Below are 16,207 nucleotides of genomic sequence, written 5' to 3'. Positions count from 1 at the left end.
CTCTCTATCCTCTTAAGGGTATCAAACTACTTTGACAAAATCTATAATTACTTGGCTATTAAATATTATGACATACTGGATTTACAAACTATAAATTTTGAGAAAATGATATAAAAATTTTTAAACGTGCAAAACTTTGGATCAATGTCAAATTTATGTAGAACACTTCATTTTTCTTGGTTCATATCTTGGGATTCTATCACTCAGTAGAGTATATGGTAGCCACTCAATACACCTCTGTAGAATAAATAAGTGGAGAATATTTAGCATACTAATTTCCATCAAAAAGTTTAATTTTTTAAATCTTGCTTTGAATATTTGATTAAACTCAAAATGTAAACTAATGTTTTCATACAAAAGCTGAAGTATGAAGAGCATGATCTGCCTTAAATATTCTGCTAGTAAGGCTGATTTGGTTAATTCTGAAGTATAAAAAGCATATTATCCATTTTCCTCTTCTCCTCTGTGACAGTAAAAAACAGTAAGTAGCCATAAGTCTTCACACCTCCATCAATGAGTACCACAACAAAGTAGATATTAAATTAAAATATTTTCTTGCTTCTGGTATATTCTGTCTGCTAAAACCTTTAGCTGGTGGAAGGAGAGGTTCTCAATAATGTTCTCATTTCGAATACTTAAGACAGACTGCATTCTTACATATTACCTATTCTCTAAGAATATTACATATAGCTTTAGTGCACTAGATACAGAAGATATGGGCTCTTGTTCTCATTTTGTCAATAAATAGTTACATATTTTGGAGGGCTACTTAATCTAAGCCTCAGTATAATGAGTTGGTTGGATCACAGTTTCGAGTCTCTTCGATATTTTCTGTATGGTCGCTTTAACATTTTTCTTTTGTCTTTAGGTCTTTTTTCCTTATGCTTCTTAACCCTTCATTTATCTCTTAAACCAAAATGACAAATCAAAGTTTAATTGGCAGCATTTTTCCTTTGTTTGGTGGTACATAAAATAAGTTATCTTACAATGAGTAGTGTTTTAGATTCGATTGGAAGTGTAGTATTTCAGAATAATCTATCATCTCAAGTTTGGGGGGAAAGGGTACTAATATTTCCATTTACTGTTTCTGTTGTATAATATATATAGTTTACAACTTCTTTTTATCATTAGTTTTTATCTTTAGTAGAGATTGGGTTCCCCCCGCCCCCGATGAATTTCTATACCACAAGGGAATGTAAATTTGGACTCTAAGTCTATGCATATTGCAAGCTCAGGAAGATTTATCTCTGACACACAACACCAGAGAGAGAAACATTCTTCCTTGTGGAAGGAATGATTCTATTCTTTTCACTGAGGGTGAAGTCTTTCAACAACAGTCCCAGTAGAGTCTTGGTTCCAATTTCCTTCCTCACCATAGCTCATATGGCTTCACCTGTCTCTGCATAGTGTTAATAACTTGTGCATCTAGAATCTAGACATTGAAGCTTATCTGTACCTCTTCTTTTCTGGGGAAAAGTCCAGAATACAAACACCTGCGAGTGCTTGGTAAATTACAACTTCTTTTCTAAAATACAAAGCTGGGCTGGCAAGAAACAAAAGGAAATCTACAGGTTCCAGAAACAAAGAGAACTGAAAACCAGAGCACTGAAGCATTAGGTCTTCTAAACATTTTGGAGGGTAGGTTTATCATATTGCTGGAATTAAAGATTTATCTTCTACATTTCAGATTCCATGTTTCTTGATTTTAAATGACAAGAAAAGGCATGTATGATATTTATCTATTAATGAAATTTCTCTATTCTCATCATCTCAAGTTATATATAACATACATAAATAGATAATGAAGTCAAGTGATACCACAGCAGGTCATGATCTCTTGTAAATTATTTCCTTTTTATTTTCTTTTGAAACCATGAATGTTATCTGAACTGTATAACCTTTAATAACTGAATGAAGAAATCAAAAACAATTTAAATTGCTAAGACTACATGCAAAAATAAATACTTGGATCATGTTTACTCAACCTTTTTACCATGAAATTCATAAAGATCATAAGTTGAGCATATATATATATATATATATATATATATATATATATATATATGTACACACACACACATACATATATAATGCCACCTTACATTTGTATATAGTGCTTGAGTTTAAAACTGTTTTAATGTATGTTCATTCCATCTCGATAACCCTATAAGGAAGGTTCAGGAGGTATTATTATTATTGTTTCCTAAACAACTGCCATAATAAATTGATAGAATTCGTGTGGGGGGAAAATAGTAAAAAAGGCGTTTTCAGACGAGAAAACTAAGTGGCTTGCCCAAAGCTGCACAGCTGCTAAAAGGCACAGCTGGGATCATAATTCTTTGGCGTCTTAGTTCAGGGTTGTATCTGTTTTACTACACTACTTAACTTAGATGCTCTATATAACCAAATGGATAATGAGAACATGTACGCAATAAGAGGAAAACATACTGTAACTATAAAAAATAACAACTTAAATAGCAAACTGTCATGAACAAGATATATAGCAAACTGACAGGTAAAGAAAATATTTTCAAAAATACTTACCGGATATTCAAGGAGATCTACCGGCTGGCGGAAAGGCTCAGAATCTTCACATTGAAATATGAGATTTAACAATTCTTGACATTGTTTCTTCCATGCCTGAATATCATAAGACTGAGCTCTGTTACGTAATCTTCTTCTAGGCTGATGGTCCTAAAATAAAAATGTTCAAATATATTAATAAAAATAACACATACAAATAAATTTTAATGCATGCTTAATTAATATATAATAATGCAAATAATAGAAAATATCATTCACCTAGTTCTGAAAAACATGTATTTTGTGATGGAAATTGATTTGGAAATAATGTTTAATAGGTCTTTAAAAATACTAACAGTGGAAAAAGCACTCGCAATACATTTTAATTCATATAAAGTACTTCTGCTAAAACAAAAAACATATTACCTTCCTTTTTCGGGTAGAAGTTCCTGGTACATCGGCATCTTTCTCTTCTTCCTTTGAAGCAAGAATTTATCAGATTCATTAAACATTCTAGATTTCATTATTACAGTTGATCCTTGAAAAATATAGGTTTAAACTACACAGGTCCACTTATACATGGATTTTTTTCAGTAAATTCATATAGAACTGTACATGTATTTTCTCTTATGATTTTTGTAACATTTTCTTTTATTATAAGAACAAAATATATAACACATACAACATATAAAATATCTGTTAATAAATTATGTTATTGGCAAAGCTTCTGGTGATCAGCAGGCTGTTAGTAGTTAAGTTTTCAGGGAGTCAAAAGTTATACAGAGATTTCAATTGCTCGGGGAGTCAGGTCCCCTAACCCCCATGCTGTTTAAAGGTCAACCATACTCTTTAGCTCTTTATCTCCTTTACATTTTAGAAAACCTATAATGTACTTGCTGGAATACTATAATGAATCATTAAAAAATCTCCCCCCCACCACCATTTAAAAAAATTTCTTTTTAACAAAAACAAGAAAATCAGGAACCATTTTTATGTTAACTGTAGCATTTAGACAAAATTGTCATAACATTTATCTGAAAACTACTATATATGTTTCTTTTTATATACAGTACAAGACCAATGTAACAATCATGATGAAATATTAAATACCTCGGAATCGGACAAAACTTTCTTCTTCATTGAATTGTAGAGTGGAATTATGTTATAGCAAGTCTGATCCCTAAATAACAAGGAAACGTTAGTATACAAAATTAAAGTCAAGGTTTTTTTTTTTTTTTTGCTTTAAATGTTACTAAAATGAGATTTTCAGACAAAACGTAAACCCAATTCTCACCTCTAAGTTTTGCTCAGGTCACTGCTGTGCCTGGGATGCCTTCTTTCATTCCTCAGTTTACAAGGGAAAGCTAATGTACTTCCTGTCTTCTAATTCCTTCTTCCTTTCATTCTTAAAAGTAGTCATTCCCTAACGTTTAGTCTTTAGTCATCTTCTCTTGACACTATTCCTTTTTCCCTAATAACCATATACTATATTTGCAGGTTATCTATGTAAATGATTTCTAAATTCCTACAATTTGGTGTCTTTTGAGATTCCTACCATTTAAAATTCCCCCATGTCTAAACCTAATTGGCACTCCCCAGACACTCTTCCTCCTTTTTCTATTTTTTGTTAACAGCATTACCATTGTCACAGTAATATATGGTTTTTCATTATTCCTTCCCTTGTCTCCTTAATAAACCCAATCATCAACCAAGTTCTATGAGTATACCCTCAAAATCTCTTGACATCTGCCTTTCTTACTTCCATAAGTTAATCCCTCATCACCTCTACTTGGTCAGCTGTAGCAGTCAGCCTGCTATATATTCTTGATGTCTCTTCCCTATCAATCAGTATTAGACACTACAGTCAAATTAGTATTTTAAGGCAGACTATACATCACATTATTTTCATGTTAAAATATTTTCAATAGCACCATTGCTTCCAGTGCTCATATTTTAAGTCTAGTTCCTCAGATTGGTATTCAAGGCCCTCCATGATCTGGACCAAACTTGAGTTTATAGCACTGTATCCCCATTTTTCTGCTAATGGACTCTCTACTTCACCCAATTTAAGTCACTAAATTTCCTTAACAACTCTTTAATTTCCTATCTCATGCCACTCTTATCCCCAAAATGGCTTTCCTTTCATCTAACTTCTCCTGGATCTATTAATATATACCTTGACCATAACATCCTAACATACTTTAGGATACTTTATGTATACCTAACATAACATCCTACATACCCATGTATCTAAAACCCCACCTTCATAGCTAGAAGTGATTCTATCTCTCATCTAAACTTTCATACAGTCTCCTGTTACTTTTTCCTTATAGTTATTTACAGATTTATCTATCCATGAAATTTTATTAAGAGGGCAAGTAAAGATTTCTTTCTATCTCCAAATATCTATTACTTCACTTTGTATGTATCTATTGCTTGAAATTTAGCCAAATAATTCAATTAAAAAGTACAATAATCAAAATTTCAAGACATAACCAACATTTTGAAAATTACTTTCAGCTAAAAATGGTTTTAACAAATTACATACATATAAAAAATGCCAGGGATTTATATTTAGATATATGCAACACAAATGCTTTAAACATTGTATTAATATTTTTTATATAAGGCATTTTACAGTAACTATTTGAAAGAAATACAATTTCATAGACTATTCCAAATATAAAAATTATTTTATCTAAATTAATGGTATCATTTGATTCTATTGATTCATATTTCTTTGGAAAAATAAATGTACATACATATCCATGTAACACTTATGAAACTACAGATTAAAAACTTGATAGTTAAAATATTATATGCTATTGTAACCAAGTTATATAGTCCTCCAAGGATAGCTAATTCTTGATTCTCAATTTTACTGAAAAGAAGCAAGAACACTGCAATAGCAGCCCCTAAATGACTTGGAAGGTAATAGATTTCTTTAGAGAATAAGATAGAGGAAGGGCATAAAGTATATTTTACTAATTTTCTTTAGTGTTTTCTTATATTGAAATTACCTACATTCCTTAGCAAAAAACAAACAAACAAAAAACACCCAACAACAAATACCAGGGAAAGGGACCCTATCATAATGCTGAGTAAAGAGAACAAAGCTGGAAATTTTTTTTTTAAACCTCAGTAATCCCTTCATTTAAAAATAAAAGCAGGTAACAGCTGAATATATAAGTTATACAATATACTGTCTTCTCCTAACCAGAAATAATTATCCAATATAAATAATGTTACTATAAACTCACAGCAGTATCTGACACAAAACCTATGATTCATTTCTTTGGCTTCAATTTCAAAGGCTCAGTTTATTCTATAGTTACATAAAATCTGTGAGACAAGAAAATAAAAATGTGGTTGCCTTAAAAAAAACTATAGTTATCACTCTTGGTAGGGGATCAATGAATGAGGACGTAAACTTGACTTTAAAGAAGAATCATCTTGAAAGTTAAATTTAGTTTTCTGCTGGATTACTTAAATACTGTTCATAAACCTGACGGGTAATATAATGTTAAGACGAAAGGTTCTCAAATCAGATGGCAGAAACTCATTTAGTGTGAAAATTAAATAAGTTATCCTTGAAAAGTCTCAGTTTCCTTAACTGTAAATTCCAGACAATTATCTCTTCCACATGTAAGATTATTATTTGGCTTAGAAGAATTATTTTAGGTAAAACATTACATGTTCAATAAATGTTTAATAATTATTATTACTATATCATCTAACAGTTGGATTTAGAGAAGGATCCAGGTTTTTTATGTTAACTGTAGCACACAACTTTTATGATTTCATAATTAATATTAGCCAATGAATTAAATATTACTTCTTTAGTTACAGACATTATATGCTTCCTATTTTGAGTGGAACTATGTAACGAGCACAGTATGTGATATTATGTATATAAAAATGATATTTTACATTTTGACACTTTACAATATTGCCATTATTACAATAATTATAATTAAGTGTGGAAAAATAACTCACTTTATAAAATGTAGAAGAAGATCAGTCACAAATTTAGCAGATTTCACAATAGGGCTTCCAGGTTCATTAAATGTTCGTGTGTTGTGCTCTATATATCGAACTTCCCACATGAGGGAAGAAACTCGCCTTTAAACAAAACACAGAAGTCTTAACCTCATTATATTTCGAAACAAATGTACGCAATTTAAAACCAAGAAATTGTGACTTTTCAAATTGCACTATTAAATCAAATACAAAACTCACACCTTAAAAAATTATTTTCAAAAAATTTTAATTTCGTTAGGGGAAAAAAAGAGTAGCAACATTCACCATGTAGTAGCATAGAAAATGTCTGGCTTAGACACACTAAACCATTAGTGAGAGAGACTGGAACAGTAGCAGAAGGGAAATGGAAGAGTTTTCAGTTTTTGCTTTACATATTCCTGTCATGTATGGTGTCGTTTTTTTGTTAAGTATATCTGACTTTTATATAAAAAGGAAATAATTTTCACCTAATCATATTACTGGTAAATAAATGACATGTAAAAATGAAAAGCTAACTCATAGCCTGCTTATGAGATCCAAAAATATGAAAACACAGTAAGTAACCACATTAGTTTAACATGAAACCTAAGTAAACGAAAGTTATATTTTGAAACACTGAACTGACAATACTAAAATAAATTTTGGTGTTTTATTACTTTATGTCTGAAAATAAAGAAAACTCCAAAGACAATTTCTAGAATATCATTCAATAACATGCGGTCCTACTTAAAATAAAGAAGAAAACACTCAGAAAAATCTTACTGATGTGTGAACAAAAATACAATTATACAGAATTTTTAAAATATATAATTGTGGATACAGAAACGCTTCAGCGCATTCTAAATAACGTTCACAAGGCTCATTCTGATAACAGAATCACAGGCATCTTCAGGATACCCTATAGAAAACTCTAAAATAAAGCATTAGATCAATACCAGCAGAGCAAACTGATAGTAGTAGGTAGTTTAATGACTGAACTAGAAGTATTGAAAAGGAAAACCACAGACTGCAGTTAAGTCTGAAGCCAATGAGTAAAGGAGAAGCAAAAAGCTTGAAACAGTAAAATCGCACCTGAAGGCATCATTGTATTAAATAAGAAAACTCAGGTCTGTAATTGTATTATCAGGTTGAAAAACAGGCAGTTTCTAATTTATGTAAAGATTGTGTCCCAAAATATTTTTTTCCTAAATTGGTTACTAAGCTAGGCTAATGCCAAAAATTCTATTTAAGCTATAATGTACTTTAAATGTACACCTTAGCAATGATCACATTGAGCAGTATTTCTATGAGAAAGTAATTTACAATACTGGGAGATGCCCTAAGTTTATTTTTCTAGCTGAAATCCAAAAACCAGTGCATAAATACAATTCTTTCTCTCCTTGTTATCCTCCCATGTCTTGTTCCATCTCTGAAGCACTAGGTGTAACTCCTGAGGTTTAGCAATTTAGGGGCCTAGGGGAAAAGAAGGATAAGAATTTCTTCTCCATTTTCTCTCTTCTGACACGTAAAGTTGAAACAGATTTGAAGAAGTGTGCTTCAAGTAAGATGGCTGGGAGGCACATTATCATAGGGGATTTCCTCCTCTATGCTTTTGACAAATATCAATGATGCAAAAGCAAAAATACCTAACAAGATCAGAAAAATCTTCAGATCCTTCAGTCTAGTATCTTAGTTTTCTTTATTCCAGGGTTTCTCAATCAGGGGTCATTCTGCCCCACAGCAGACATTTGGTTTTCACAACCAGGGGCTGCTATTGGCACCAAAAGGATAGAGGACAGTATCCTCTGTCCATACCTCTGTTGGGTTATTTGTCCATATCCCAAATGTCAGTAGTACTTTTTTTGAGAAACGCTGCTTTGGTCAGTAAGGAGTAACAAATGGTGTTTTCAGTGCCAGATACATGAAGTACCAAATTAGAATTATATTTTAATAAAAGGAACCAAAAGCACTGATTTTATGCAGAAAAACACGAATACAAAATAGGAATAAAAACTTTGCTAAGTTAAATAAATAAAAATGTAAAGAACTGGTAATATAAAACTGGTCACAAAATTTTAAAGCAGTATTATTTGAATTAAAATTTTGTTGGCCTGTTAAGAAAAAATAAAAACTACAAGTATGATTAATTATGTGAAAACTAGAGACTTAAACTCACTTTTGACAAGATATTTTAGGTAATAAACCTACAAAGCCTGTCCGAGATTAGAACTCAATATTTATTGAAAATTGTTAACTAGAAGATGCAAATTAATTGAAATTATGTCTTAAAAAAAAACACTCTAGTTGTATTTCAAGTTAACCTTTACCTATGAAAAATATCTTGAATTTTCTTAATTTCATTTTTTGTATTTATAAGCTGAACAGAAGCAAAATAAGAAAAAACACATTTTTTATATTGTTCTATGAAAAATCCATTAACAAACAAATATTTCAATGTGACATCTAGGAGAAAATGAAATACTGTGGCTTGCTTTATAAAATACAATATAAACACTACAAGCATCAACTCATATTAGCAGCTAGGAAAAACTGTATCTAGGAATCATTCCAAATGTGGTCTATAGACTAGCAGCATCCCTGGGAACTTGTTAAAAATGCTGAATCTCGGGTCCTACCCTAAATCTATGGAATCAAGTCTGCATTTTAACAATATTCCTAGGTAATTTTTATGTGCATTAAAGTTTGAGAAACACTGCTATCAAAAACCAATAAACGAGTGAAAGGATCATTTAGATTTCATTTCATAGTAGGTACAGCAAATGGTTCTAACCTGTAAAATCTGTTTTCCAGTCTTTGTTTAATGGTACTTAAATCTGTTGGATATGCCACTACAGTGCAATACATGGGATAGGCTTGCAGATCCACGGGGGCTACAAATGCTGAAGCAATATCTAAAATAAAAAAAATAAGGTTACAAATTTAGGTCTGTATTGCTTAAAATACTTAATACACAATTCTGCTTGAATTAAGACTTAAGTTCTGATGCACATAACCATTAATCTGCCACTGTCTTTTTGTAGAAAACACAGTTTAGCTAACCTAATAAGAGTCGCATTTTTTATTATGTATACATTTACACTGAAAAATTCTAGAGGTATTCATTATTCCTTAGAAGAGATGACAGATAATATATAAATGTGACCTTAAGAGCTTCTATACACGTCTGTAATACATGCACTTCTATACTCAAAACCTGGCCATTTCTGAATCTGTTTTTTACATTAATCCTATAGTAACACTATAGTACATTGCATTCAAATGTTGTAATCTGTGACTTTCTCCAAACTTATCACCTTATCTCATCTTTACAATATAATTCTGTGAAATACCAGGCAAGCAGAGAAGAGGAAACAGATCCACTCTTTGATTCAGTGTCACTAACCCAATGGCACACAGAAAACTGGTAAAAATGCAGAACCTTAAGATCACTCCCCATTTTTTTACTCATTCACACACAGTATGACAACTTTATATCCTAAAATATTACTAAAATCATTTAAGATAGTATTTATGAGACAATTTTTATGAAGTGCTGGCATTTTATAAAAAACTTCAGATAAAAATATCACCAATATGTGTCCCCAGTGTCCTTAGCTCTTCTTCATGTTAACTTCTTGCTGATTCATTATTGACAGAGTAGGTTGCTACAAAGCACCATACTAGTTTAGAGTTACTTCGGATAATTTGTGGTCATTCTTTTTCTTTTAATGAAGCAAAGAAATTCAAAGACCCGTCTCCCCTCCCTAGAAATATTCTCTTGTGTATATGTATATGTTAAGGGGAAAACCGGTACAGGTATCCATATAATCATAATTCAGCTTTCAGCTCCTCTTTCCAAATTCACATGTCAACTTGACTAGGTCAAGGTTTTCAAATTGGGTTTTGGAGGATCCAGATTGTTCAGAAGTACCCCTGGCATTTCTGGGCCCTTACTCTAAAATCAGCTAGTGATCCTTTTGTAGTTGATTAAGTGTGATGACTGGGTGTTCACTCTTGTGTGAGATGTGCCTCCCTCAAACCTTGTTACGACTTCAGCACATTACCCGTCTGACATACATACATACATACATACTAAAAATAAAATTCAGCTAGAGTAATCCCATTTATAACTGTTTTAGATGAGTGCCATATAAGATCTCATTGAAAAAAATTCCATTTAAAAATGTTTGAAAACCACTAACTTAAGGATATTATGAAAAAATATTTTGTTTGAATTATAGTATTTTTCCTTTCCCTTGCTTTCTGCCAATTTTTTCTATGTTGATGTGTTACTATTGTTATTTACCTAGTGTCATCAACTGGTTTATTCCTGCAACAATTCTTTCACATTCTTCATCCCTGGGATTGGAACCCCATTCTCCATCAAGAGGTTTATAAATCAATGATCTGCATTCAACATCAGTTAAAGGAACACTGGTACCTAATTCTTCAGGAAATACAGCTGAAAGAAAGAAGAAATGCAGATTTACTGAAAATATATGGTAATTTCCTAATAAATAGGTTATCTTTAGAAAGTAGAGTTGATATTGTCTTAAAACTTAGATATAATTTTGTAAACATTTGCTAAGTATATTCTTTATTTTCAGTAAAGAAAAGTATGTTTCAAGGGTCAATAAAACTTTATTTTTTAAAACATTTATAATTCTCTAGATGAGCACATAATTATATCTCCAAATTCATACCTCACAACTTGTTTTATTATCATTTACAGGTGAAATAGAAAATATTTCATAAAATGATGCAAATCTAAAAGTTTCTGAATCATTTCATAATATAATCTCTATATATACCCCGATAAAACATACACAAGATAAAACTAAACTGAAGTGGTATTTTCCAGGAATACTTCAATCAAAGCCTTGATATTTTTTTAATGTAGGAACAAAGAAAATTACGAATACTGACAGATAATTTTTACACTTGTTGCTCTTAAATGAAGGTATATTTTCTGTATGCTTGAATCTTTAACAGAATCTCTAACTGAATCTTTAAGAGAATCATTAGGGACTGGTGATGACATAAAATCTACAAATCTGCCAAGTAATTTTTTCTTTGAACTAGACTTCATAAGAGAAACATGCTACTATCCATGTACAAAAATTCTACCTCCTCACAAAATGTTATTAAATTCTAGAGATATAGACATAGATAGATATATACAAATAGATCAAAAACGACAAAAATCACCCCCTCCACACAGATATATTTAAGTAGGAAACAAATAGCATATAAATGCCACCAATTCATTTCAAGAAATACCCCAGGCATTACAACACCAATTAGCTTCATTTCTCTCTTATTCACAATAGTGCAAGGTGACTTATAACTCAAACTTTCACAAAAGAAAGAAATAACACCAGAATATAAGCCATATAACATGGCTACAATTTGGTTAAGACATTTCAAAGTTTCAAATGGCTCTAAAATTCAGCAGTGAGATGAAAATATATTTCTGATAGTAAATTTTTAAAGTGGCGATTTCTAGTAATAACTAGTTTGGACACTATCAGCATATCCATTTTCTCACTGCTAAGGTTTAACATACTGCATTTACTTTTTCCAAATTAGTTTTTCTCTGACTTTTTAGAATACAATAGTGAACAACTCCATTTATAAATGATTTTTTCCACTATATTACTATATTACAAGTCAGATTTTTAAAAAATCTTTACTGTTATCTGAGAGTAAAATATATTATTGTTTAAAAAACATTAAACCATACAGAATAATGTAAAAGAAAATTTGTAAAATCCTCACATTCCCACCCTTTATAAATAATACTTATTAATAATCTAGTATATCCTTTCAAACCTGTTCATGCATATACAATGATGTGCATTTGTATGTGGTTTTAAACTAAAACAAAAATAGGCAGTGAGTTACAAAAAAATATATAATCTCTAGGATTTAGCTATACTGTCCTTTGCTCAGTCCCAGGAAGATGTCATCACTGCCTAAGGCTAACTCCCAAATCCTAAGGCAATGTGTCAGGCCACACGCAAGATGACAGTTATTACATTATTATTAATTATAATGACCTACTCATTGCGCCCTTACATGCATCAGGCTCTATAATAAATACTTTGCACGTATGCTGTCATTTAATCCTCCCACAAGCCCTGTAAGTTATTAGTTCACAAAAATTCAAAGCTGAATCCTAACAACCTTGTTTTGAAACTTTAAGGAACTTGCAAAGATGACATAAATAGAAGATGGCAGAGCTAGGATATGAATCTATGTCTCAATCAAAAGCCTAAACTGTCAATATTATGTCGTACACTAATTATTCTGCTGGAGTTACAAAAATATCTTTGTTCTCAAGTGCTCACCTTTTAGGAGTGAATAATAATTAACAAAACATTTTCATATTTTGCTGTAATTAATTTGAATCTTCCCTGTTAAACTGTAAATTCCACTGCACAAGGATTATGTCTATCTTGTTCACTGCTGTGCCTCTATATCCAGATCAACAGATGTGCAATAAATATTTGATAAATGAATATTTTCTATTTGATCTTCATAACAACCCTATGGAATAGCAAGTTATCAAACCAGATTTTTATTTACGAAATTAATTACATAATACAGACATCAAAAGCCTAATATACACTTACCATTATTAGGTATAAGCTCCATATCCCAAGGACTCATCTTTTCTGTATCACCATTGTCCCAGCTAAAAGGAAGAAAGATTATTATATTAAAAAAATCTAAATATTATATTGCGATTTTTATAAAATCACATTATAAAAATAATTGCTTCAGTGTTTAAAAGAAGTATCTTTATCATTTTATTGATCTAGATGGGGAAAACATTCAAAGCAAGTCAGGCTGAGCTAAAATACAACAAATACTTCCTTACCAAACATTATAGCACTGAAACAAACTATCAGGGTACTCAGGTTGAAGAGGTTCCTGGCTTTCAATTGTTCCAAACCACCAGGCATCATCTATGACTGATCTGAAACGGTCACCTGGACAAGAATAAAAGCCATCTCATTACTCTGAAATGTACTGCTGCTGCTTTTGCTCCCTTTTCTCAAAGTGTACCTTTAAGCTTAAACTGTCTCTATGTTTTCAGAAGTGACATACATAAAACATGGCCTACATACTTCAAAATAAGTAAATACATCAGCAATACTGAGAAAAAAGTTATTTAATGGGCACACCTAAAGTGTGTCTTACCAGTTTCCAGTACCATTTCTTACATTTTATTAGGGTGAGGAGAAATTCACTCTTACCTTAACATTTTTACCAATCTAGCATTCTAAATTCATCAATAGGACTATTCCCAAACTTTTCATTCAAATAAAAGTATGGTTTAATTTCTGCTCAACAAATATTTATAGTCTATCATTAATTTCTTATTTTCTGTAGGCAAATTCCTCTAACCAATAATCAAGACTCTAGCCTAAAAACAAAAATAAAAAAAGCCAAACTGTTTTCTTTCATCTCAATCATCCTTAAGTTATAACACTCATATATCTATATCTATATATATATATACATATATATATATATATATACACACACACACTCACTTTTCCTTTCCTATAAAAACAAAAGACACAAAAACAAACTAATCCTCGCGCCCCTTTCCTTCCTTACCCAATTGCATTTAGTTATTGTCATATCACTGAAACTGCTTTCCCCAAAGACCCTAATAAGTTATCTTCTAAGCTTCCCTTTGTGTCATATGAAAACTGTAAACCACTCTTCCTTTTTTCCCCTTCCTTGGCTTTCTTAGTATTTAATGACTTTTCTCCTGGTGAGTGCAGATTAGGGTCTGAAAGACTCGAGTGCAAATAACTTATCCATGTGGTTTCATTTTCAAACCCATAAAGAGAAAAGTATTTGTTTATATTCTCATTTTTTAGCACAAAATATTAAAAAGTTTATGAAGATGTATGAAATAAAGTGGATTTTAAAATTTTAAAACACGATAGAAATTTCATGATAAAAAGAATGCTGGAGCCAGGAATAAGTTAATAGAACACAAGTGCATATGTTGTTGAGGATGACTTTGAGTGGGTATGCATTGGGGCCCACATTTATATTCAAGCATCCTAACAGCCAATGTTAAGAGAAAAATATGATCTATTACTAGGTTTAAGAGTCCTTAATTGCTCCTCAGATGCACATTAGTGACACTGAGCTTAGTGAGAAGCTACTATATAATTTAATAAATAGCATTCCTGACAGCACCACCTTACAGTAAACATAATGAGTTTCATAGAGCTATTAATTATCCTACATAGACTGATATTATGCTTAAGAGAAAAAAGTGAATAATGTATGCCTAATCAAAGAATAACTATGAAGCAAGGAATAGAGCCCACTATTCAGAGTAACCCTTAAACATTTCTGAGGACAGGCTAAAGTAATTACTATTAATGTAATTTTAAATGATTATGGAGATATATATACAGTATAGTCCCGTCCCCATTATCTGAGGTTTCGTTTTCCACGGTTTCAATTACCGCAGTCAACACCACTCTGAAAATGTTAAATAGAAAATTCCAGAAATAAACAATTCTTAAGATATAAATTGCACACGAAGCTTGTTAGACAGATGCAATAATGAGATGTCTGTTGACTGACATTTTGGAATTTTTCTGCTCTTTCCAGTTATGAAAAAACTTCCTGTCTTCTGGGGCAGTGGGGCATTCACGTTTTTGTCTTTCTTGGTTTACTCCCTTATTTGATGGAACACGTCTTTCAAAGCTTCCAGAGAAATGACACAAAATTTTTTTCTGATAACTCCCAGGACTCCAACTTTGATAACTTGCTTTTTCCTAATTTTTCTTTTTTAGGGAACACATGTAAATTTCTAAGTTTACTAAGACCAAACAAGAAAAGATAGATCATCATACAAATGCATTCCAATGGCACTGGAAGAGGGATGGACTAATGTATCAATGAATGTACTTTTAAAACCAAATATGCCATATATATTCCGCACCTCACTCTAAGATGACAAAGAATAGCCCTATTTGAAAATTTTAGAACACAACTCATCTATCTACACATAAATTAGTGCATCTTAAATGCCTGAAAACATGTAAGGACTTTAAAATTTATTCGAGTACTGATCATAATATTAATTTTTAAGGTTTATAATAGAGTTAAATAATAAAAGAAAAAGTCAGTTTAGCTTTAGTCCCAATCCAAATTATTAAATATTTGAACTGGAAGATTTCTGTTGCTTCGATTTTGAATCGTTAATGTTTTTGGATAAAAATTTAATTCAACACATAGAATAGCTAAAGAAATCGCTAGCTATAAGCAATCTTAGACAGTTAACAAACATAAGAGTAAAATGTTTAGAATTTCAGCATTGACTAGCTTAAGACTATTTTCATTCTTAAAGAAAGAAAACTTAAAAAATACCTGACATAATATTGTGCTTTGCTATTAATATTCCCACAAATGGCAAGAGAATTTGATTCTTTTCTAAATTATGAAAAACAGAAAATCACTTATTAGATTAAAAACAAACACTATGACTTCTAAAATTACCCACCTATATTCCACCGCCTGTATTTTGCATCATCAAATTGTTGTCTCAAGACTAGGAAATCTATAACATCAGGCATATCATGGTATCTAATTACAAACAGAAACAAACAGATTAGGTCTCATACCTAAAAACATCTCTAAGAGA

At 31.3% G+C, this 16,207-nt stretch overlaps 1 protein-coding gene across 2 annotated transcripts in view; it reads right to left on the bottom strand.

Moving 5' to 3' along the window:
* PHIP (PHIP subunit of CUL4-Ring ligase complex) overlaps nt 1–16,207 on the bottom strand; it is a 113,065-nt gene that overhangs the window by 9,767 nt on the left and 87,091 nt on the right. For both annotated transcript variants that reach the window (XM_081044421.1, XM_081044420.1), the window contains exons 27-35: nt 16,067–16,149; nt 13,406–13,517; nt 13,158–13,219; nt 10,829–10,984; nt 9,314–9,434; nt 6,520–6,645; nt 3,634–3,703; nt 2,950–3,000; nt 2,545–2,694 (exon numbers count right to left, since the gene is read on the bottom strand). In XM_081044421.1, coding sequence (XP_080900547.1) covers nt 2,545–2,694; nt 2,950–3,000; nt 3,634–3,703; nt 6,520–6,645; nt 9,314–9,434; nt 10,829–10,984; nt 13,158–13,219; nt 13,406–13,517; nt 16,067–16,149 — 931 coding nt within the window. The remainder of the gene's footprint in view (nt 1–2,544; nt 2,695–2,949; nt 3,001–3,633; nt 3,704–6,519; nt 6,646–9,313; nt 9,435–10,828; nt 10,985–13,157; nt 13,220–13,405; nt 13,518–16,066; nt 16,150–16,207) is intronic.

Source organism: Rhinolophus hipposideros (genome assembly GCF_964194185.1).
Source record: "Rhinolophus hipposideros genome assembly, chromosome: 3".
NCBI lineage: Eukaryota > Metazoa > Chordata > Mammalia > Chiroptera > Rhinolophidae > Rhinolophus > Rhinolophus hipposideros.
The sequence above is the reverse complement of the archived record's forward strand: the minus strand, read 5'-3'. Positions and strand labels throughout refer to the sequence as shown.